General features: G+C 43.2%; 1 protein-coding gene across 2 annotated transcripts in view; it reads right to left on the bottom strand.

Moving 5' to 3' along the window:
• LOC137435137 (plastin-2) overlaps positions 1-26,109 on the bottom strand; it is a 70,275-nt gene that overhangs the window by 24,120 nt on the left and 20,046 nt on the right. For both annotated transcript variants that reach the window (XM_078784625.1, XM_068128658.2), the window contains exons 2-5: positions 13,101-13,250; positions 8,079-8,242; positions 2,033-2,162; positions 1,409-1,541 (exon numbers count right to left, since the gene is read on the bottom strand). In XM_078784625.1, the coding sequence (XP_078640751.1) occupies positions 1,409-1,541; positions 2,033-2,162; positions 8,079-8,242; positions 13,101-13,155 (482 nt within the window). In that variant the 5' untranslated portion in view covers positions 13,156-13,250. The remainder of the gene's footprint in view (positions 1-1,408; positions 1,542-2,032; positions 2,163-8,078; positions 8,243-13,100; positions 13,251-26,109) is intronic.

Raw genomic sequence — 26,109 nt, 5'->3', positions numbered from 1 at the left:
ACGTGATATGTCAAGGGAGACAGCTCTAATTTCCTGTTTGGCATTGAGGACCTCCATCCATTGTTGAGAAAGCAGAAGCAGCATGTCCAGAGTAGAGTGACCAGGTCTGAAACCAAATTGATGATCAGAGATCAAGCCATTGGAGAAGAGGAAAGATTTCATATCTGAAGCAATGATGGATTCCATGACTTTGCTGATAATTGGGAGAAGGCTGATTGGTCTGTAGTTGCTGGGATCTGTTTTTGCACCTTTTTGTGCAAAGCGGTGATGTTGGCAGATTTCCAAGCAGATGGCAGATGACCTTGAGCAAAAGAGAGGGTGAAGAGAACAGAGAGAGGGAGTGAAAGAGCGGAAGAACAGGATTTTAGGACCCGTGGGCTGATGCCGTCAGGTCCAGTTGCAGAATCAGAGTCGAGGGGTGACAGAAACTTTTCCACCTTGTCAGGAGGAAAGGACACAGAGTCCAGGAGCAGCTGGGTACGACTGGGTACGGTGGGTACAGAGAGGGATGGGTTTGGGACACAAGATTTAGAGGCAAACACAGAGTTGAGGCATTCAGCTTTTTCACGTGCGGAATCAGCCGTGTGGCCGTTTGAGGTGAGGGAGGGGATGGAGGGGGAACAAACACCAGAAACAGATTTGACCAGATGCCACCAGGATTTGGAAGAGGGAGACAGATAAGAGAGTTCTGTCCTGAGAACGGAGAGATATTGTTTCCTGGCTCTCCTGAGGGTGGACACACACTGCCAAATTAATGCTAAATTGCCAAACAAAAATGCCAAATTAATCCTGTACCGGGGGTATTTTTATCCCCCAAAAAATCCCGGAACTCAAAGGGTTAAATTTCGGACTCGTGCATATCTTTCAAAAAAACCTGATTGTTCATCTAAAGGCTAGGTGGCCATGTTGAATTCAATATTTTTTTCAAATTAATTTCAAAGATGTTTACCACTGTTGAACTGATAAATACAAAACTTCATTTACATAATCGATGAACCTGTTCTCCTGTGATAGAAGCCACTAGTATTGACTCATGTTAAATGGGTGTCCTCTGAGTTATCAGTAAGACTTCCGGTCCAAAACCAGAGGTTGGGAACAAAATCCTTGCTCAAGAATAGAATTTTGCACTGCAAAGACCAAATGTGGATGCTAATTGTTTGGTTAATTTATCAGATTAAAACAAAATGTTATTTTGTAAGATCAATGGTTAGTGCCCTCTTATCACTGGTCTGGCTGAAGTTATGCAACATTATTTTTAGGAATGTCTCTGTTTTCGCGACAAGCTCTTGCATAGCATGCCATCCCCATCATTGCATCATGAAGAACTACATTCATATCAAAGAGAATTGTTACAACAAATGAGGTATAATGCTGAGGAGATCATTAGGAGGACAATTTTAGCACAAACCACAATATGATGCCATCTCCAACAGCGGTGAAAAGGGCGTCTGTGTCGGGGCAGATCGGAAGAAGACCTTTACAGTCTGGGTCTTGCTCCAAGGCCTTGTTGATCCAGTTTACAAAAGCATACTTTTCTTCCTCTGCAAAAAGTGCGAGTTAAATAGAGTTTTAGGCAAACACCAACAACAAAACAAAAAACACTTGGGAATTTCTAGACGTGGTTGAGAACTTTGCTTGTATGTAAGTTTGGTAGGCAATTGATCCGGTCTGCGCAGCAAATAGTCTGCAAATTGCAAAAGGCTTAATGGTTTTTTGACCAGTAATTTCATTGCTATTTCATGTCCCATCTTCTTTGTTTTCTCATTTGCCACTATCTTGATTTTCAGCACATTTGTTACATCAGGAAACCTGTGTTTATGGGTATTGGTTTCCAACACTCGAAAAACAAATCTCTGAAAATGATTAATCTACATGCTTTTTAGGAAACAAAAGTCCAGATCAAATTTGAACTATCCTATAGTCTACTTTCAAAAATTCCAAGATATTTCCCATTTGAAAGCCCATCCTACATATGAAGTTCTTGAAAGGCCACAAGGAGAGGCGATAGAGTGAAACCTCATAAGCAGCCCACCAGAGAAAGAGTGCTGGGTGCCGGCACTGGAGATTTCAGAAAGGCCACCCACGGCCCGGATTCCTTCCTTCTTGTTGATGGCTTGGCGGAATGTCTTGCTCACTTCGGAATTTTTTAACTCCTTGTAGATCTACGAAAAAAGAATGAGGAGGTTGAAAGAAGTTGCTGTGTTGAGAAGTATAAATTACACCGAAACCTTTGTGAGATTGTTGGTTAAGACTACATTTATCGATTGCATTGTGAGTGATGCTATATCATGTTTAAAAAGTAACAATGCAGCCTTGAAGGCCTCTGACGTCTGGCACAGATCCATCTAAAGCCTTGTTTGCAGCAACATCAACTTGCATTGCACAGTAGATCATTACATTGCATTTATCTGGCTCAAATAGAACATTAAGTCAGTGACGTATAATATGCTGGCATGTCATCACTATAGTGTAAGCAGCATAGCAAACCTGTTGTGCATTTTGTGATACAAGCACCAAATTTGGCACAAATGTACATTAATATGTTGCGAACATTTTCAGATATTGGGCCACTTGAAATTCCGTAATTTTTTTTTTCACATTTTTTCAAATTTCGTAATTTCAAATTTTTCGGGTGACACCGTCACAATTTCGGTCTTCGAGGCCGGCCGATATAGTGGGGCGGCTTAGCCCAAATATTCAAAAGAATTGTGCATTTTGTGATACAAGCACCAAATTTGGCACAAATGTACATTAATATGTTGCGAACATTGTGTGGTCAGCAATGAAGACGAGAGTCTGAATTACATGTATGCAAAAGACCTTGTGAACCAGTGAAGCAAATACACGGGTAAGCATGAATTAAATCTAGGGCATGATATAATTTCCATGATGTTTACCTCTACACTCAATGGTGGAAGGAGGTAATGTTTTGATCCCAGCTTGTCTGTATGTCTGTTTGTCTGTTAGTCCACAAAATTCCAGACAAAGCTTGTAGTAGTGGTAGTTGTAGTGGTAGTGGTGATAACAGAAATTGTTATATAGAACTGAACTTATATTATTATTATATGCAGAAAATAACTTCATTTCTATATGCCCTGCAGTGGACAGGTTAATTGGTTTATGCACTGAAGGGGTCACCCTGGTGTGCACTGCTGTGTTCTGCCTCACTGAGTTGTTCAGGTATGATGTACTCAGCACAAGCTTCCGGTCGGCCCGGAGGTGGGGGTGCGGGGCCTGTCACGGAACGTCAAAACAAACGGCCTGCCGGGGCTGCCCAAAAGTCGGGCGTGAGGGGCGCGTCCACTAATGGAACGCCTCTCGCTTCCCAGATCGAGGGCCACGTGGTCAGGAGAACCTCGTCCCTTCCGGTCACACTTTGCCTATCGGCCGGCCTCGAAGACCGAAATTGTGACGGTGTCACCCGAAAAATTTGAAATTACGAAATTTGAAAAAATTTGAAAAACAAAATTACGGAATTTCAAGTGGCCCAATATCTGAAAATGTTCGCAACATATTAATGTACATTTGTGCCAAATTTGGTGCTTGTATCACAAAATGCACAATTCTTTTGAATATTTGGGCTAAGCCGCCCCACTACTATGGCAAAATACATGCTGAGATTTGTTGGGATTAAAAATGTTTGGATTTATGAAGATCGGACTCCATATTATTAGGAAGTCTATTTATCACATTAATACAAAAGGGCAGAAATTTTAATCTCCTCAATATACACCAGACATGTGGCCCACTGCCTCCCAATATTTTTTTTTTACAAAATAATTAAAAATGAAATTCAGAAATATCTAATTTATGTAAGTAATTCAACACCCTGAGTCAATACTTTGTAGAAACAGTGATTACAGCTTTGAGTCTTTTTGGGTGTGTCTATCAGCTTTGTACATCTGGATTTAAGGAGATTCTCCAATTCATCCTTGCAGATTTGCTCAAGCTCTGTCAAGTTGGATGGGTAGTGTTGGTGAACATCAATCTTTAAGTCTTCAATGATGGAGCTCACCGAGCTCTTGGCAACTTTCAACACTTTAGAAATTGTTATATACCCTTCCACAGATCTATGCCTAAACACAATTATATCTCGGAATTCTACGGACAGTTCTTTGGAATTAATGGTAGAGTTTCTGCTCTGAAGTGCACTGTCAAATGTGGGACCTTATATAGAAAGGTGTTTCTTTCTAAATCATGTCAATTAATCGAATTAACCACAGGTGCACCCCAATCAAGTTGTAGAGACAGTTCAAGGATGATCATCCCTCCAGTGTGTAGCTCAGTGACAAAAAAAAGATCTCAATTTAATCCATTTTTAATTCAGGCTGCAACACCATAAAATGTGAAAAAGTCAAGTGGTGTGAATATTTTCTGAGGGGCACATACTCGTGTGTATATATGTATGTATATATATATATATATATATATATATATATATATATATACATACATACATACATACATACATATATATATACATATATATATATATATATATATATATATATATATATATATATATATATATATATATATACATACATACATATATATATATATATATATATATATATATATATATATATATATATATACATACATACATATATATATACATATATATATATATATATATATATATATATATATATATATATATATATATTGTTGTGGTTTTGAGAACCCACACAGGTAACATCATTAAAGGTTAAAGGTTGCACCCCATAGTTAGGCCACATGCAACACGTAGGTCACCTTAGAACGTTAGTTATTTCATAGTATGTGTTTAAGATAAGGCCATTTCCAATAGTTATCATCTGCGTTGTGTAAAACAAATAAGAGTAGGCCCCGTTCAGTTTGCAGCCTACCTCCAATCGACTCCATTGCGCACTATCCAGTCTGCACCCCATTGCCCCTCGCAGTTTGTTACGTGTTGGGCCGGCAGCGTTAGCTGCCAGTTGCTCGCTCAAACCAGCCAAATGCCACGAGGTAAGGCCCGAAAAGGGGGCGGAGTGCAAGGGTGGGGGTGTGGCCACATCAGGCAGCCATCAAGGGCAGAGCCGGTAAGACCTCAACAACCAATCAGGGCTGAGGCGACATCGCCTGACGGGGTATGGCTAGAGGTTCCAGAGGGTTCGCTGGGTGTGGCAATAAAACCCTTTGGGCGAGGCCCCCACCTCAGTTGAGAAGGGAGAGGCAGGCGCTTGAGTTATGAGGAGAAACGCGCTGTGGGCTTCAGTTATGAGCCGGGGTCCTCTGTTGAACGAATTATGAGAAGGGAGAGGCAGGCACTTGAGTTATGAGGAGAAACGCGCCGTGGGCTTCAGTTATGAGCCGGGGTCCTCTGTTGAACGGGTTATGAGAAGGGAGAGGCAGGCGCTCGAGTATTGAGAAGGACTGCAGCATTGTAAAGGACTCGTGAGGGAAGCCAAGCATTGGCATTCGTGCAGAAGGCCTTTTGTGGAAGGCGCCAGTATTGAAGGATTTACGTGGCATTGCGGAGGACTTGGGGAAGTGGCGCATTGTACCAAGTTAGACTGGGAGCCGCGTATAAGGCGCCGGTACAACTATTACATACGCAGTATAATCGCCAGCCAGCTTCCCCCCAGTATAATTGTCCGATCCGCGCCACCGACACGCGGCGATCTAGCCCGCCGTCTGCCGTCTACCATCACCAGCTGCTTCGTGGTACGAGTCGGGGACCAGAGCGAGCTGTGGACGCCATCGGTGGACCCTCTACCCGACCATCTACAATCCCATGTGAGTCTGAGTCTGAGCCTGAGTCTGAGTGCGAACGGGCCCGTGTTCAGGGGATAAGTACAAGACTGTATAAGGCTGCCCTGTGTATCTGCTTCTTCTTCACTGTACATTGCTCTTTCTCTTCCTCTTCTTCCTGTGTAAATAGTTAATAAACCAATCTGTTCTTCCTGTCTTTCCTGATTCGACCGTCTTAGTGATTTCTCCATTGAGTAAGCGTGGCACGATCATAACCGCTCCAATCGGGTTAGTTCCCGTTAATGGTCTGAATCGCGGCTCGCTTCGCTCGGCGTGTCCACTAACGCCGTGGTTCGGGTGGGGTTATTTCCTTGCTTCACGGCCGGTGTTAGTACTTAGGTAATAAGACTAATTCGGCTTACAACCCTATTTAACACCGACCGGAAGGAACGTGATAGCCCCAGAATCGCGTCGGCCAGTAACAAGACAAGGGGATTAATCCCCCCTTGATAATGGGGAGGCCGACGGTGGAGATCCGCAACAATATATATATATATACACTGTGTACATAATATACAGTATACAGTACAGCATGTCAAGTGTAATATATGTGTATATAATATACAGTACATTGGTGTCATGTATATGATTGTGTGTAATATATAATATAATATGCCACATACAATATGTGTGTATATGATATACAGTATAGTATGTCACATACAATATGTGTTTAAATCACAATCGTGCATGTGTACATGTAAATCTTGATTCATGTATGTGTGCGTGCGTGTGTGCACAGGCCGCCGCCACCAATCGTAGTCTCCACTTGTGAGTATCTAAGACTAAACAGAGCCTTCCCTGGTCCTGAAGCGTTCCTCTTCACCCCAGCAAGGAACTACGTACAACTCATGGACCAAGCCGTCTCCTTATCTGTGCTCCATTTACCCCTCCACCATCCCCAAAGTGGCCTGTGGGGTGCGCCCGGTCTCAGTTTCTTCCCTCTGGATCTCATAGATATCGGTCTCATCTTTCCTCGGTCTCATCCCTCCCTGACGGGATAGTCGACAAAACCCAGCAGGCCGCAAGGCAAGGCCAGGTCGCCAGGCCACGTCTCAACAACAAGTTGATCAGCGGAACTACGGGTACCCCCCTCCCCCACAAAAGCTGCCTATGAAGCTATTGTATTCAGCACAGTCCTGGATCTCAGAAAGCTCAGTCCCATACAAGCAGAACATGGCAAAAAGGGAGTCACCAAAGCTCATGTTTTTGTTCTCAGCATAGCAAATGGATGTAGGGATGGACAGACAACAACCATTATTCAAAAACAGATGTAGGGACGGTTTCCCATGATTTATTCTGACCATCCCCACCTTGTTTACATACTTTTTGGCAAACCATCCCAACATTCTTTTATATTTTTGTTTTATTACTTGTACAAATGTGGGGTGCCATACACCAACTCAAATTCCTCAATGTCAATCTGCAAGTGCTTTGCCAGTCATGGACCAATTCAATGGAAAATAAATAATCATGTGTAATGATCCATACTACCATGTTGCATCATTACTAAAACACAGGGTGTTTTCCCACAGAATCCCTTCCCCACCAATGTGTGTTGCAATATCAGCATTAAGTGCTTGACATTGCCAACTTAGCATAATTCACCCACTTATGGAATGTGAGCTGTGTTAATGCAATAGCAAGTGCTACCTCATCTAGTACAGAGTGAGCTCGATCAACCAAAAGGGAATATGGCGTCCTACCATGGAGAAAAGGCTTCGGCCATATCATGCAAGACAAAGTGTTGGATTGGTAAGCCCAAACTGCAATTGCAAGGGGAAAGTATTATATCACGGCAACATAGTTAACCGATTCAAGTCCATAACAGTATACCTCTGAAGTATGTTTTGAAGCATTAAATGAGTATGGTGGTGACCAAGTGGTTAGAGAAATGGCATAGTCATTCTAGAGGTTGTGGGTTCAAATCCCGCAGGATGTACTGATTTTTATTCCAATCTAAAAATAAAGCACGCCATTTCATGTCACTGCTGGATTGGCAAGATTAAAAACCCAGATGGTTGATGCATGTATTTCAGGAAGGAGATAATATCCTTGCCATTCCTGGTGTGGTTTAGCTACCTTACAGCACTAAGTTCACAGTTTGTGGTTTTCTCTGAATTCCCTCATGACATTTTGTGATGGGCATCATAATGATACATATGAAAAGGCAGCCTCACCCAAGTATCACAAACCAAAATATTCAACATAATGTGTAAATGACACTGTAAACCTATCCACAAATATGTGTTGCCTTGTTGTAAAGTTACAAATGCAATTCACTCAAAGTCCATCATTACCCGTTGAAACTCAGGGAAGGTGATGACACCGTCACGGTTGGTATCCCCCTTCTCCATGAGTGTTGTGGTCATCTCCCGTATACGGAACCCAGGGAGGGGCAGATTGGCCGCCTTGAACAGGTCCTGCAGCTCATCCATACTCACATGGCCATTACCATCAATGTCTATAAAGCAAGCCACACACATGGAAATTGTGATTATCATCCACGCATGGAAATTACAAGGTCAGACTTTTGAAACCACAACTCCCATTCCCTGCTATGGGTTTACAGTATGGTTTTAGACAATGTTTGTCGGTCTAAGCACATCTTTGGATTTTTTTGGATTGGTGGGTTTCAGGTTGATTGTAGTGAGCTTTGATATTGAGATAGAGGTTGGCAAGGCATCAAGTTACCAGTATAGTATTCTGAAACTTCTGCATGGCTACTCCGTGAAGAACCACTGTCCAATACAGTAACAAACATGATAATAAAAACCAGAGCAGAAGCACAGCACATCCGCCCAGCCTGTGTGATCTAATGTGATTGACGCATGTATTTCAGGAAGGAGATAATATCCTTGCCATTCCTGGTGTGGTTTAGCTACCTTACAGCACTAAGTTCACAGTTTGTGGTTTTCTCTGAATTCCCTCATGACATTTTGTGATGGGCATCATAATGCTACATATGAAAAGGCAGCCTCACCCAAGTATGCGTGGATATGTACTGCCTCACTTGCCAATCCCAAGTCAGTATAGCTGGCTTCGTTAATTGCATCAAAACATAATCCGTCATCACACAAAACACAAACATTTCCGGCAATTGTTGCGGGTCAGTATGGCCAGGATACTCGTAAAGTTAAAAGCTTTGGTACAACATCAAAAGTAAACGAAAATAGCCATTGAATGATTGTTCTGTACATCACTGCACTGGATGAGTCAATGATGGACATAGGCACAGCAGACTGGCCAGGTCGTCGGTATGATGACAGCTGCCCTCGGTGTCCATAGTGGACATGGCTGTCTGCAGATGCTGCGCACTGATGCCTAAATTGGTGCCACCACTGACTTTCATGGGCACATTTATCCATGATGTAGCGCTGCCCAGGCTGACCTACAGGTGCGGTTTGATATCTGAGTCTCCTCATGACCTTAGCCTAAAAAGTGTTAGAGGTTATTTTTTGCAAACTTTTTTTTAAAATTTCAATTTAAATCTTCAACTTAAATTGCTTATAAAAATGTAATATTACAAATATTACAAATAATTTTGTGCAAAAGAAATGTTTGTATTATGATTGTGTAAATCATGACAACACAACAATTCAGGTACAGTCAGGTTATTATCTTCAGTTAAAACAAGTCGGCGCCTCTGTAGCAACGTGTGGTGAGCTATAGTATATATATTGTTGCGGATCTCAACGCCGGCCTTCTCCCCTTACCAAGGGGGGATTAGTCCCCTTGTCTTTGACTGACCAGGCGTGACCCGAGGCCTATGACGTCCTTTCCAGACAGCGCTAAATAGGGTTGTAGGACCAGATTCGCTATTACCTAAGTACTAGCGCTGCCCTGAAACGAGGAGATAAGCCTCGCCCGAATCACGGGTGTTGGTGGATACGCCGAGCGGTAGCGAACCCGTGATCCGAGACGTTATTAATTACTAGACCCCGATCCGAACGGTTCTTATTCGTGCCACGCTTACCCAATGGAGAAGTCACAAAAGCGGTCGAATTCAGAAGAAAAGGAATAACAAGATTTATTCACACTATTTACAATGATGAGAAAAAGAAGACACAGTGCAGCCTTAATAACAGTCTTAACTTACTCCCAAGACAAACGGGCCCGTCTCACACACAGACACTCACACGGGGATTGCAGATGAACAGGTTGATGGTCACCAGCGCGTCCAGGGATGGCGTCCGGGCAGCTCTCTCTCTGGACGATCTCTGGTCGAGCTGCGGAGACGACTACTCAAGCCCCTGTTTGACAGTTGGATGAGAGACGGAGTGGTACCCCCGCAGGCGAAAAAATGTCGGTCGATCCTGATCCCAAAAACCAATGACCCTGACAAATTAAAGCACCTGACCAATTGGAGGCCCTTGACCATCGGCTCTACAATCGCCAGGACGTTCAGTCGGATCCTCACGGACAGGTTGAGCCAGGCTTGTCCGACCAGTTCACGCCAGAGAGGATTCATACGGGCGCCGGGGTGCAGTGAGAACATTGCCACGCTCGCGAACATCATGAGGGAAGCCAAGCGAAATAAGAAGACACTGGCGGTAGTGATGCTCGACTTCGCAAAAGCATTCGACACGGTCTCGCACAAGCACATCACAGCGGCATTGCTCAGCTCGTACCGCGAAGATGGATTCCAATAGCAGGGAGGAGTTCGTATGGTGCCGTTGGGACGCACTGGGCTATTTGTGGGGCGAACGGTAGGGGAGGGCTCTGGCGGTTAATCACTCGCAGGCTATTACCGCGTTTTATCCACGGGGCTGGAATATTCGCTATAGGCTGGCTTGGCTGTAGCCGCATACGTAATAAACGAATACCGTTCCAAGCCTCGAAACGCCAATACAATCAAGTGTTCTCTCTCGTGCAAGTCCTCACTGCAGTCCTCTCTCATGAATCCTCGAAGTTCTTCCGCTCAGTCCTTTCGCCACTGTTGAGTGCATGCGAGTCCTGTTCAAGGGCTTTGTGCAGCGACTTATATAGCCCTGCCCAGCGAACCTTCTAGCACTTGCTAGACGCGCCTTACCATGCCCTATCACGCCATGCCCTTTGAGCCCTGGTTGGCTGGTGGCCCTTACCGCCATCGCCTCTGAGGCGCTGCCTTGCGCCGCCATACCCCGACCCCGCGCTCCTCCCTCTTCTCAGGCCTACCTCGTGCTACTCGACTAGCGAGCGAACAAAGGGCAGCGAACGCTGCTGGCAGCCAAAGCATAACAAACTGCTGCGGGTAGCCCAAAGCGTAACAAAATGCGGGATCAGCCAATTGGGGCGCGGGATCGATTATGCCCATAGGTGGAACTGGAGGGTGGCGCAAAATGAAGGGACCTAAGCTCATGTCTTTACACGACGCAGATATTACTAGGGAAATGGCCTATACTCACACATACTATGACATAACTAATACTCTAAGTGGGCCTACGTGTTGCTCGTGGACTAACTATGGGGGGCAAACCTTTAGCCTTTAATGATGTCATATGTACAAATCTCAGAACCGTAGCAATATATATATATAGTCGGTAGAAGTCGGTAGAACTACAAGTCGGTAGAAAGCAGAGAGACACAGAGCAGCCTTAAGCAGTCTTATATAAATCCCAGACATGGGCCCGATCACACTCACAAAGGGGAAATGCAGGCAGGATGTTCACGCGCTGCCTTGGTCATCCAGGAACGGCTTCGCCCGGCGTGGCTCTCCACAGTCACAGCATGTCCCGCGATGAAGGCAAGCAGGTGGTGGAAGGGATCCTTGTAGCGCGTATCTCGAACAAAGGGCAGATGAGGCAGGAGGGAAATGTACGCATCTCTCGCCAGCTTGGCGGTTTCCACCAGTGCGTTTAGTTGCCGGTGCGCTATCACTCGCGTAACCCAATAGAGGCTCGGCCTCAAGCTCAACTGAGCGTCCAATTTGGTACGAGCGCTTATAGCTGGGTTCATGAGCGTCTTCTCTCTTGTACAACACTCAACTCTCACAGAACTTAGTCAAGCGCCTCCCTTCGCAGAACTGCGGTGGGGGCTTCGCGCAATGGGTTTTATTGCCATGCCCTGAGCCCTCTCGAATGTTCCAACCACACCCTGTGGCGCAGTGCTGCAGCCACTCCCTTTGAGCCCTGATTGGCGGCTCGCGCTTACCGTCAGCTTCTCCGCCGCCCTCATTCGGTCTTGCCTCGATTTGCCAGGCCTGCCCCGTGTTAATTCGCGCCAAAAAGCCAAAGGCGGCATAAGGAGGTGTAAGGCGGCATAAGGCAATAGAGGCGGCATAAGGCAATGAAAGCAATGAAAAGGACCTACTCTCATTATTCTACTCAACGCAAAACTAACACAGGAAAAGGACTATGCTCACACATACTAAGAAATAACTGAACTATCGCGAGGCTACGTGTTGTAGTGTGACTAAACTATGAGGGGGGAATTAACCTTTATTGTACAAACTCGAAACCGCAACAATATATATATATAGTGATAATACTGCTCACTCTATGCTTTAAAATGTTTTAACACTGCAGGGGAAGGAATGAGCCAGAAAACCACGAGCCCCCCCCTGGTTGAAGAAGCAAAGGAAGAGGGTAAAAATATAGAATGTGTGCCGCAAATGATTGATAAACAGTCAAATAAAAGAGGGAGCAAGGGGGCTTCATGGAAAAAGGGGTTTCATGGAACTTTGTAGACAAACAAGTAGCATTCCCGATGGCACCAATAGTGCAAACTAGTGGCCTCGTAAGGGCCTCTTGGAATCCCGTGCACGGCCCTACTTCAGTCACGAACTGGGTGAGAAGGGAACACGAGATTATGTGTCAGATGATGAGGCAGCCTCGCACGGCGCTACACCCGGGTTCAAGCCTTTAACCTTCATTGTGGAAAGCTTGTTTTGACACCAACTCCAACAGTACCTTCTAGCAGGCACTGCAGAGCAAGGAGCCTAATTCGTAAGGCAGAAAGAGCCCACAAAAACCCACAAAACCCCACCTGGCAGCCTACCGCAAGAGCTTGTAAAAGAACCAATGCTTCACTCAAGGTTCGAAAGGGGCAGGTGGTGTCTCTATGGAACTACCCCATGTGGCTTGAGACTCCCAGTAATATTTGTAGTCATAGTTGTAATTGTAGTAGTAGTAGTAGTAGTAGTAGTAGTAGTAGTAGTAGTAGAAGTAGTAGTAGTAGTAGTAGAAGTAGTAGTAGTATTAATAAGAGGAGTAAATCACAAAGTCAGATTTATCAAGAATTTTTTTTTATAGATACCAACAAGGCAAAATAGATTCTTCTTCATTATTGATGTGAGAAATATAATGATATGGATGATGTGTTGGTAGACAACAAGATCTTACCAACTAGACTGAAGGCTTCTCGTAAATCTTCTACGTCATCCTTGCTTACTTCCATGACTTTCCTGCTCTCAACACGTCACCCTTCTTTATTATAGCCTCACAGTTGTTCCCCTCACAGTTTTTTGCACTTTTTCTCCTTTCCAGGAGTTCCTGAAATGGACAGATAAGAAACAGCAGTTGAGTGTTTGAGTTATAACCAAATCAATTAATTAATAAATATTCAAATAATAGTAATGATAAAAATAATAACAATAATTTGATGGGTGAGCACAGCACATTCGACCAGCGATGATTTAGAGTGCTAATGAAGAATGACAAATAAAATCCAGAATGAAAGCAGGGCACTCGGTTTCCGAAAAAAGAAAGACAATGGGAAGTCAATGCTCCTGGTGTAATGAAAACAAAAGGAAGTAACATCCAGAGTTTTGGAATTGTGAAAGCAAAAAAATAAAATAAAATAAAAATGTGAATAAGAAACCATGATTCTTTGCAATGTCTCAAAGCCATGAGTCCACAAATGATTGAACAGATGGAGTTCAGAACAAAGCTGAATGAATAAGCAGCAAGGCAGGAAAAATAAAGGAAACAAAGAATTGGTACAAAGAGGTCTTAATTGTTCATTTACAAATATTAAGCAAATGGGGAAAATATTGTGGGAAAGAGACTCTAAAAATAATGTTGGAAAAGGGATGAAGCATATGGATAGGCAGTAATGTAGAGAAGCAAACCAAAGGAAAATGATGAGAATAATAAAAGGCTAACTTAGTGACTAAAAAAGCGTTTGTTTATCCATTTATTTATTTCATATTTTTGGTTTACAAAACAAAAGCAAAGAAAGGAGGGAATGTGGTGTAATGCAAAGGATGCAACTTGGAAAAGAGAGGAGCAGAAGGAGGAGGATGGGAATCAAACTATCCAGCTGATGAAAAGAAAACAAAAAATTTTTTGGAGTAGGTACGTGGCAGACTTGGCTAGGCCAGGAGCCAGTGAGCTGGCAGAAGGAATGTGTATTGTACATTGAGAAAGCTCCACAATGGGTTTTGCAGGGAAGAGAGAGAGAAAGAGAGAGAGAAAGAGAGAGAGAGGGAGAGAGAGAGCGAGAGAGAGAGAGAGAGCGAGAGAAAGAGACAGAGACAGAGACAGAGAGAGACAGAGCAGTGATTTCACAGCCAGTTTAAAAATCCGCTTTACTCATAATAATTTCACACTCATGGTTTTAGAATGTTAAAATTTGTCTAAGGAGTGATTGATGGTGTGTGTGTGTGTGTGTATGTGTGTGTGTGTGTGTGTGTGTGTGTGTGTGTGTGTGTCTGTATAGTTAGAAAATGACGTATCATACAAATACCTCAGAGTAGAAGAGGGCCACCAAATATGTCACAAACAAATGCATAAAACAATTGCCAAAAAACACCTACATAGAACTAAGCTGATCCTGAAAACATACCTCTCGCCAAGAAACAAAATCAAAGCCATAAACCAGCTCGCAGTACCCGTGTTCCAATATAGCTACGGAATAATAAACTTGCCCCGATCAGAAATCAATAAATTAGACATCAAAACAGGAAATTCCTTACCATCCACAAAATTTTCTATAAAAAGCAATACATTCCAAAAATGTACCTGCCGAGACAAGAGGGAGGGAGCGGCCTGATGGATCTAGTCACCTGCTCTGACACATATAAACAGAAAGTACTAGTCACCTGCTCTCGTGATGCAAAAAACTATCAGAACAACTTTACCCACAACGGCACAACAAAGTATGTGATAATGGTATAAGTGATTCATTAGCATATCTGCAAAAATTTTAACATCTCAGTTCCAGAAAACTAATGGAAACACGAACCAAGGGCAATAATTGAAAATGAGGACATCATGTTCACGTACGACCTAATGATGCCATCGAGTGTGAACATAGAAAACAAAGCATTGCGTCCAGACATTGTACTTAGGAACAAAAAGGAAAAGACAGCATTGCTGATTGAGATATCAGTACCCAGCGATTTTGGCCTAAACAACGCAGGAATCAAGAAAATGACTAAACACCAGGACCTCAAAAATGAGGTCAAGAGATCTTGGAAGCTGAAGAGCATCAAAATTGTACCAGTGATAATTGGAGCAACGAGAGTGATAAAGAAGAACCTCACTGAGATTTTGAAAACCATTCCAGGGAATATTACCACACATGAACTACAACTGGAGTCATTCTGGGGTTCGGGGACGATACTGGAAAGAACCCTTGGAACAAAACTCAGAAAAAGTTGAACAGATTGGTCCATGAACCGTGATCCCTTCCGAAGAGGAGGTAGATACTTTGTGTCTTGGGAGGACTCAGTCTTGAAACCCACAAATGGAGATCACAACCAGCGATAAACACACTAATGGAAGGGAATACTTTGAGACCTGGTTGGTCTCCGTTCCATCTCCTGAATCCTTTGAGATTTGAGACCAATAAGGAATGTAGAATGAAGTGACTAAAAAAACTTTTAAAGAAGCCTATAAAGAAACCTATAAACTTTTTGGGCGAGTTGATCAGGAAGTTCTACAACTGTTTTGTTGTGCAGAGGCACACCCCTTTCTCGCAGGTATGCTTGCAAGTAGGTTTATAGGTATAAAAAGTTTATAGGTACTTGCAAGCATACCTGCGAGAAAGGGGTGTGCCTCTGCACAACAAAACAGTTGGAGAACTTCCTGATCAACTCGCCCAAAAAGTTTATAGGATGCAGTCGGTAATGCTTACAAAAACTCTTGATGATGTGGGTCCATAAAAGGCCAAAGGTTCGCAGAAGTGTGTGTTCTAACTAAACCATTGTGCTTCTTAACACAGATGAGAAGGTCATTTATGGAGCTTGTTGATGCACACGGTAAGTTTAAAATGACGATATTTACTATTAATCATGCTTGGGAAGAGGGAGAGGAGAGGATGGGTGGGTGGTAGGATTTGGAGGTGTCGTTACAAGTATATGTTTTTTTGTTTGCTTCCAATGCCACACGATAAATTATACTACATTTTTGCATCTATAGGTGAAGGGAGAAGTATCCATTCGTGTGTGTGTACATGTGTATGTGTGTTATAACCAAAGCCACTGCTAGCTAATTGTATTAATGGGAAATGGTACGAACCCAAATCCGATCATCCATGGATATTTCTCATATTTTCTATATTCCTGTGAGCCTGATTTGCATTCAGGATCAGAACAAATATAGTTAACCATTCTGAAAATTCTACTCTATCGTCTAAATCTTGAAAACTATGTTTAAAAGACAACTTGAATCACAGGTTTTATGCTAGCAATGGCAGGTTAAAAGTGCCCGGCAAGCAGAACCGAGTCACTGTAAACACAGCACATGTGCAAAACACACGCAAAACACACACAGCACATGCGCAAAAGGCCTCATTTGGCATTCATAAGTCATTTCAAAAGTGCCGTGTTGTGTCGGTGTGGGCTTACCCACCAGACTGATTGAGAGGTGTTGTCCCGCCCAGCCTTCTTGGCCCTTCATTGCCGAACACAAAACTTATGCACCTATGCCTACTTTGTGGCATCCTTTCAATTTATGAAAATTTGGAGTAGTCAGGGACCTTCCATTGCAAAATGTAGTAGATTCATGTTTAATATAAGCACTGACCATAAACCAATCTCTCGGTAAAAATTGACCTTAAACCTTAAACTTAAACAGTGGTTTAGATAAAGATATTGCCATTCTGCCCTAATGACCTGCATCCGTGGCTTACGCAAGTCAAATCCCAATTCGACACCCGGAACATCACTACGAAGTTGAAGCGGTTCAAATACATTGATGGCTCCTTGTCACCAGAGTACATGGCGGAGGTGAGAGATATTATACTGCAACCTCCAATGAACGCCCTGTACACGACTTTGAAGATTGTGGTCATACAGCATACGACTCTCTCTGAGCACCACCGTTTTCAACAACTTCTCACATCTGAGGATGTACGAGATCAACGACCCACACAACTGCTGCGTCATATGCAGGAGCAGCTGCTTGGTGACCGCCATACTATCGTCAACCAATCGCTCCTCTGCTCATGTTTGATCAGGAGAATTCAGAGACAAAGTACTGTTCAACGGCATGTTTGTCTTCTGATTCATGTTCGATTCATGTTCATACTAGAACGACACTCAGTGGAAAGCGTACCTCCACCAGGCTGAATAGTTTACGTTTTGTATCGCACTGATGGGCTGGTTCTGGATCCGGACCTGAACGAAAATCTCATTGGCTTGTTCTTGTCACCTTACTAACTCACCCAGATAGTTTTGGCACAAGTCGTCCACAACTTTTTGAAATATCATGCTCATCATTCAATTGTGAAGAATCAATTTAAAAAATTAAAAATTCTCGTATACGGATCGAGATTCAGATCTTCACCAAAATTCAATCAATTCTTCCTCGTCACACACCCAACCTTTCCACCAAATTTCGGCTGAATCTGTCCACAACATTTTTGAGATATCCTGTTCACAAACAGACAAGCAAGAAAGAACATCAGGCAGTAGCCTGACACGTATGACGAAAATCGAGAGAACCGTGACCCTTTGACATATATAGTTTAAAAACATTGACAGTCTCAAATTTTTCCTTCGGAATCCCCCGGTAAAATTGGACGAAGATAGCTGAAGGTGTTCGTGAGTTAGTGCACTCACAGACAAACAAACAAACGAGACAGACAATAAATTTTCAATTTTCGTCATAACAAAGAAGAAAACCGTCAGACGACAAAAAACATCAAGGGGGAAATTGGTTCCTCAGTTGACTTGCAATACTTGTTGGGTCGGTGTATTTGGTCTGATGCTTTGGTGAATATATTTCAACTGTTAAAAACTCTATCTCTGGCAGTACGTCTGAGTGGCTGTCTAAAAGCACAAAAAAAATCAGGCTTAAGTCTGTTTTAAACTGGTGAGGTATTTGAGAATGCACAAATAAATATATATATATATATATATCTCTCTGACAGATAAAAGTGTCGGCACCCTTGCAAGATAGCCAGGAATCTAGTCGATTTAACTCGGAATTGCTTGAAACAAAGCTGTACATATTACACTTCATTGCAGACAGGGGAAGGGGGTTAAAAAGCTTCCCTCTTGACCAGGAAGCAACACACAACACAGATGTTTGTCCTTTAATATGTTGTTTCCAGCCAGCGTCACACAACCTTCCCAGAAATGGCTGATAGCATTTTGACTCCTGCTTTTATATTCACAATGAAAAGAGAAATCAAACCTTTTCAAAAACAAACCACTGAAGGTTCCCGCCAGGGAATCGCCTTATGGTTCTGTTTTTAGGGTGAAAACCGTCGATCAAACAGGCACATGCTGAGAGTGCTCACGTATAAAAAAGTGTTATTGGAAATTTTTTGAAGGAGTACAGGATATTTTCCTGGTTAAGGCTTGTCTGCCTTAGATCCGACAAGCCACGACACCCCCAAAGCTGCACAAACTACAAGCTTCAAAATGAAAGGGCAGCCTCCCCAGTCGACCTTCAATTTCAACTAAACTGCCATTTGCAGAAAATAAAATTAGGCTAACTTCATTACCCGTCACTGAAGTTGGAGGGTTTTGGCCGAAATTTGGTGAAAATGTTGGGTGTGTGATAAGGAAGAAACAATTCAATTTTGGTGAAAATCCAAATCCAAATCCGGATCTGAGAATTTTTAAAGCGATTCTTCCCCTTTAAGTGATAGGGCCAAAAACGATATATAACATAATTTTTCAAAACGTTCTGGACGAGTTATGACAAAACATGGTGGATGATTTGGTTAGATGACAATAACAAGCCGATTCGATTTTGGTTCAGGTCCGGATCCAGATCTGGCCTATCAGTGGATACAAAACGTAAACTGTTCAGTCTCGCGGAGATATGCGCTCTACTGAGTACCGATCTAGTTGTCTTTTTGCTGCCTGTGAGATTTAAATAAAGAAGCTTTGTGTTTTGCTCCATGTTTTGTTTTTGATTTTTTGAGGTAACACTTTTCCAAGCATTTTTAATGAGATCAGGTATACCAATGATTGGGGGAAAACAAACACCAAATTCCAGAAGCTTAGACGATATGTGAAGAGCAACACAGCCAGAAAAATGTCTGAAATACAATTATTGATATGACCTTCCCTTCAAGCTACACAAACCTAGACAAACAACATTCCATCTTGATTTTCCTCCTCAACCCCGAAATCCAAGCAGGCACACATTCCCAGAAAAATGCTCGGCAAGTCCACAAAATAAATACATTGCTGGCCGTGGCCGACACCATAACAAAGGTGCATGCCTTACCCCTCTATGTCTCATTCACAAATCAGAGAACATCCAGGGGGAATATATTTATTATGTAAGCACAAGTGGAAGGTGGGTTTGACAAAAGGAGGGAAGCAGAGAGGATAGGAGTGAGAAAGGAGGGTAGAATAAATAAATACAAGAGTGGGTAAAGAAAGGAAATTATTTGGAGAGGATATGGAGGAGGCAGATACAGTCACGTGAAAAAGTAAGTACACCCCATGTAAAGTTTTGACTTTTTCAACATATTTCAACATACAGCTATTTGATCTTCATTTCAACAATATTGATAGATAAAGGTGATATAATATCACAAATATCATGAAACATTTACATTTTGTAGTCCATTGTATAATTTAAATAAACATAAATGCAAATTTCGCATGTGGAAAAAGTAAGCACACCCTTGACTCTAATAGGTGGTATTGCCCCCTTTGGCAGAAACAACCTCAAGTAGGCATTTGTTATAACTGTCTACCAGTCTCTGACATCGACTGGGAGAAATTTTTGCTGACTCCTCCATGCAGAATTATTTCAGCTGTGCGATGTTTGAGGGGTTTCTTGCATGCACAGCTCGTTTCAAATCCCCCCCGACAACATCTCGATGGGATCTAGATCCAGGCTTTGACTTGGCCATTCCAGAACCCTACATTTCTTTCTTTTCAGCCATTCCTTGGTGGATTTACTGGTATGTTTAGGGTCATTGTCATGTTGCAAAGTCCACCTTCGGTTGAGCTTCAACTTCTCCGACAGATGGCCTCACATTATCCTCAAGCACCCGCCTGGTACAATGAAGAATTCATAGTGGATTCTATGATGGTGAGCTACCCAGGCCCTGATGCAGCAAAGCTGCCCCAAACCATAATATTTCCACAACCATGCTTTGCAGTTCGTATCAGGTTCTTGTGGTCAAATGCTGTCTTTGGTTTTCGCCAAACATGTCTTCTGGTACTGTGGCCAAATAACTCTGCCTTTGACTCATCTGTCCAGAGCACATTGTTCCAGAAGTGCTGGGCTTTGCCTCGGTGTTCATTAGCAAACTTTAGTCTTGCCCTGATGTTCTTTCTGGACAGCAAAGGTTTCCTCCTGGCACACCTCCCATGTAGATCAAATTTGTGCAGCCTCTTTCTAATGGTAGACTCGTGCACTTTGACAGCAACAGTGGCAAGAGCTACCTGTAGATCCCGTGATGACATTCTGGGGTTCTTAGAGACTTCTTTCAGCATCTTGCGGTCTGCTCTCAGGCTGAACTTGCTTGGGCGGCCTGGCCTGAACAAGTTGGCAGTTGTTTGGAATCTTCTCCACTTGTAGATGATCTTCCGGACAGTCGAATGATTGATTTAAAATTGTTTGGAGATCTTTTTAAATCCCTTCCCAGACTCGTAGGCATCTATAACCTTCTTTCTGAAGGCCTCAGAGAGCTCTTTTGATCTAGGCATGGTGACGCCGCACACTTCAACAACAAAGAGCAAACCAAACTAAATGTCTGAGGTTTAAATAAGACAGGTTCCTCCAAGATCATCTCCAACGATGTTCTAATCATTTGCACCTGAGCTGGTGCACCTGATTCTAATTTTAGGTATTTGAAGTAGTGATAAATGTAGGGGTGTACTTACTTTTTCCACATGCGAAATTTGCATTTATGTTTATTTAAATTATACAATGGACTACAAAATGTAAATGTTTCATGATATTTGTTATATTATATCACATTTATCTATCAATATTGTTGAAATGAAGATCAAATAGCTGTATGTTGAAATATGTTGAAAAAGTCAAAACTTTACATGGGGTGTACTTACTTTTTCACGTGACTGTATACAGAAGGAATATATATTTATATATATATATATATATACATACATATGTGGTGGAGAACCGGTGGTGGAGAGTTAAAAATTTTGCCGCATTGTACATAACAATATGAGTTTCCTTACAATTAAATTCAATGCAGGAATAGGCCATTACTTCCATCAAGCCAATGGTTTCCAATTTATGGTTGTTTGTCCATGTTCTATCCTCTTTAAATGCTGAGAGTCAAGTAAAGGAAGCAGCACACATGCCATTTTAAAAGTTTTTGGTATGACTTGGCTGGGGTCGGGTTCAAACGGCCTAACTCCCAGACTCAGAGCAAATGCTCTAACCATTACACCTACACACTGTACATTGCAAATCGATGTCCTCTTGTAGAACCGTCAACCTGAAACACAGACTTCTCAAGTGCAAATTTTGAAGTTATTCATTTCCGCTTTTGCAAGTTCTGTATTCTAGGTATACTTTATTTTTCTTATCAAACCTTTTTTATCAGGTTGCAAAATTTGTTCTGTTCTGGGAAACCACAGCTGGCTTGGAGTCCATAGATAAAACATGCAGGCCAATCCACTACAGTGCTGCACAGTTTACGATAAACATAGATTCCGAGATTCAGATGAACATGCCAGCAGGCACACAGGGGCAGGGCGTAACCCATGATACAAATCCATATACATACCAATCATAGAGCCTCAAAACTATGCACTCCTTTTTTGAAGGTCCTGTTGGAATCGCATGCAATTATTGTCTGTAAGATTTGGACACCATTGTAACTCACAGCAGGAAGATCATTAGTCCAGTCAATTTGTGTGTGAATTGTGACTTTTTCTTAAAATTATGAAACTTAGCACACTTGTAGATATTGCACTCATGACGAGTTATACATGTGGAGCCATTCGCGAAAATGCCCCACGTCGACCATAGTGGCCATTTTGGTGTCGCCATTAGAGAAAAATATTTCCTTTGATATCTTCACAAGAAGACATGATGCAATAACAAAACAAAACTAGACTCAAAAGAAATTGCTGACAAGCGGTGGTTGGTGGAGAGCGAAAGGCTGAGAAGATTGGACGGGAACAGTACGACGCCTTCATGACTGAACGGTAACGAGACAAGAAACCCATTTCTGATCCTATCAATAAGAATACGTTCCCTCTCTTCAGTCGGCCATCTCCCAGAAAACAGTGGACAAGACCAAGCTGCAAGTCACATCTTTAAAGACCGATTGTGCTTTGTTTTCAAGGCTTTACATCAACGGTAAAATTAGCAACGGCAATCTTCATGACTTTAAGATGGGAATTAGGCCTACCCACCCTCATTCAATATCTCTTCATGGCAGACTATGTCTCGGTAAAAAGTCTGACCTCTTGAACCGTCTCAAACCATGTGATGATATCTAAAGCGATATTTCAGACACAGATGTCATCATCCTTGATGGAGCTGCATTTGTTCACATGGTGAAACCTGCTGGTACCAAAACCTTTGATGACTATGCATTGAAGTTCTTCATACCATACATCCAGGGCCAAATCAAAAGGGCTAGTCGAGTGTACATCGTGTGGGATTGTTCTTTCGAGAACAGCTTGAAATCACAGATGCGAACGAAGGGTGGAAAAGGGACTAGAACACGAGTTGAAGGGGCAAGTTGCCTACCAACATACTGGCAGCAGTTTCTTTGAGTTGATGACACAAAAAGTCAGAGATCTTTGCCTTTCTGGCAAGGCATGCTACGCAGACTCCAACACACAAGCTGGTAGTTGTCACACATGGGCCCAATGTTTTGTGGAGCCATCAACAAGATACAAGCCAATTTTCGCCTTGCAATAATGAAGAAGCGGATACCCAAATGCTTCGGCACACAGCTCATGCTTTAAGCCAAGGTTTAGTGGTAGGTTGTTCGAGCTGTGGCTGTCACCTGCAGAATTGATATCAAGGAGCTGTTGGTGGCGTTTGGGACAGCACTTGAGATACATCCATGCCCATAAGATTGCCACATATCTAGGTCCAAATATCAGTGATCAGTGCAGTGCTGGAGTGCTTCACAATTTTACTATATAACCGAACAAGCTGTTTAGAGGACATCAACAAGGTCTGTTATGAGCTGTTCATAAAGAGATGATGAGGTATGGAGCCACTGTGGGCAACACTACATCAGGCAAGCCAGTCTTCATGCAAACTCTTGTGTTGTGGTTGCAAAAAGGGCTGTAGAGGAAAAGGACAAGTGCACAAAATCAGCCCTGAAGTGTACATCTTTGTGCCAGTGTGTTTGCAACGGCAATGACTCGCAATGGCAATATAGTCAAGATTGACATTGGAGAGTCATCGCAATAGTCTAGTGTACTATTACAAGTATACCGTACTTCATCCTGCATACAGCACCCCAATGGTAGCACGTCACCCTTAAATTGAGATCAACAATATGATGAAATTGACACTATGCATTGTGCTTTATGTCAACATTCCACAATGTGATATACTGCCTCATACCTGACACCATTTTTGAGTAGACCCCATTTTTTTGTTACTGCATCCTGTTCAGTTGTGAAGATATAAAATAAAGTACAGTGGGACTTTGGATGTACACTTCAGGTGTGTACCCCGGTTACCCGGTGTGTACCCCAGTTACCCGGTGTGTACCCCAGTTTAGAATAGGTACACCTTATCCCTGCGTGTTGTAAGAGGTGACTAAAAGGGTTGGCGTCAGGAAGGGCATCCGGGCATAAAAAACATTGCCTCAAAAAGAGAACCATGACAATTACAACTACATATGGGCAGGGTACAGCCCGAAGTACCCCGTGGGGGACCCCATTCCCTCTCGTCAAAACTCAGGGTGGGGAACCCGATCGAAGCAAGGGTGGAAATCACTCCATTTATGACGACGAAACGTCTGATGCCCGACGTGGAGATCGGTTTCTGAGGTTTGGGACATGGAATGTAGAGACAATGACAGGGAGATCAGGAGAAGTGGTGGAAGTATTGGTCAGAAGAAGAGTGGACATATGTTGTGTGCAGGAGACGAGATGGAAGGGAAGTGGTGTGAAAATGGTGAAGGGTAGGCAGGGACAGAAATACAAGTGTGTGTGGCAAGGGTGCCCAGAATGCATGAATGGTGTTGGTGTCCTGTTTTCTGAGGAGTTTGTAGACAGTGTGGTGAGTGTGACTAGAGTGAGTGAAAGGTTGATGATGGTGAAAATGATGATTGGAAAGCTCTTGGTGAACATCATCTCGGGATATGCTCCGCAGATTGGTCGGAGCGACGAAGAGAAGGACAAGTTCTGGTGTGCAATAGAGAAGCTGATGGAAAACGTCAAAGATGAGGAAGTTGTTGTGGTAGGAGGAGACCTAAATGGACATGTGGGAAGGAGTATGGACGGTTTTGAGGGTGTTCATGGGGGTTACGGATATGGTGTGAGAAATGGAGAAGGTGAAAGGATTTTGGAGTTTGCTGATGGAGCTGATTTGTTGATTTGTAATACTCAGTTCCAGAAAGAGGATAATAAGGTCGTCAACCCACGTCAGGTGGGTCGACGACAACCGTTGACTACCTGCTGGTGCGTAGGCGAGATAGGGGGCACCTCCGGGACACAAAGGTGATCCCGGGGGAGGAGGCTGTTTCACAGCACCACTTGGTTGTCTGCGACATAAGGGTGAAAGGTGCGAGGAGAGCTCCGCGGGTGAAGTACCAACTGAGAATGAAGGTGTGGAGGTTGAAAGAGGTGACAGTGAGGCAGGCATTAAAAGAGAGGCTGAGTATGGTAGAGGATGATGTGGTTGAGCTTGAAAGTGGTTGGATGTCAATGAAAGATCGTCTGTTGGGAGCCGTTGGTGAGGTATGTGGATGGACAAAAGGACCACCGAGGCACTCAGAAAGATGGTGGTGGGATGATGGAGTTGGAAAGAAGATTGATGAGAAGAGGAAGAAGTTCAAGGAGTGGCAGAAGGCGAAGGGTATGGGGGCAGAAAAGGCAGAGCATGAAAGTTATAAGGCAGCCAAGAAGGCTGCAAAGAAAGAGGTAGCAAAGGCGCAGGAGCGCATGTAGGAAAATGTTCGGAGAACGCTTGGATTTGGAAGAGGGTCAGAGAGTGGTATTCAGGATTGCAAAGCAGATAGCGAAAGAGAGGTGTGATGTGATGGGGGTGAGTTGCTTGAAGGATGAAGTGGGACAAATCATTGTGGACCCAGATGGAATTAAAGGAAGATGGAAAAGATATATGGAAATACTGTTGAATGCAGAGAATGAATGGGATGGCAACATAGAGAGTAACCCAGTTTTAGGACCGGCAGAGAAGATAACCGAGAAGGAAGTTGAGGAAGCGATAAAAGCAATGAAGAGTAGAAAAGCGGGAGGGCCGACGGGAGTTGTGGGAGATATGTTGAAGGCAGTGGGAAATTGGGGTGTGAAGAGAATGAGAGAGATCTGCAATCTGGTGGTGAAAGAAGGCCGCATTCCAGTGGATTGGGAACTGAGTACCCTTGTCCCTCTATACAAGGGGAAAGGTGACCCTCTGGACTGTGGCTCGTATTGAGCGATAAAGTTATTGGAGCATGGAATGAAGGTATTGGAAAGGGTGTTGGAGAGGAGGATAAGGAAGAAAGTGAAGATTGACAAAATGCAGTTTGGATTTATGCCAGGAAGAGGAAAGACAGACACGCTTTTTATTGTGAGGCAGTTGCAGGAGAAGTACATGGAGAAGAGGAAGAAGTTGTTTCTTGGGTTTGTTGATCTGGAGAAAGCATTCGATAGGGTTCCACGTGAAGTAGTGACATGGGCATTGAGGAAGTTAGGAGTGGAGGAATGGTTGATCAGAGTAGTGATGGCAATGTACAAAAGAGCGCGCACAGCTGTAAGGACAAAGGACGGGAACAGTTGTGAGTTGGAGGTGAAGGTGGGAGTGCATCAGGGGTCGG

The sequence above is a fragment of the Myxine glutinosa genome, chromosome 9 (genome assembly GCF_964187855.1).
Source record: "Myxine glutinosa chromosome 9, kmMyxGlut1.1, whole genome shotgun sequence".
NCBI lineage: Eukaryota > Metazoa > Chordata > Myxini > Myxiniformes > Myxinidae > Myxine > Myxine glutinosa.
Note: the sequence above shows the minus strand (reverse complement) of the source record. Positions and strands in the feature narration are given on the sequence as shown.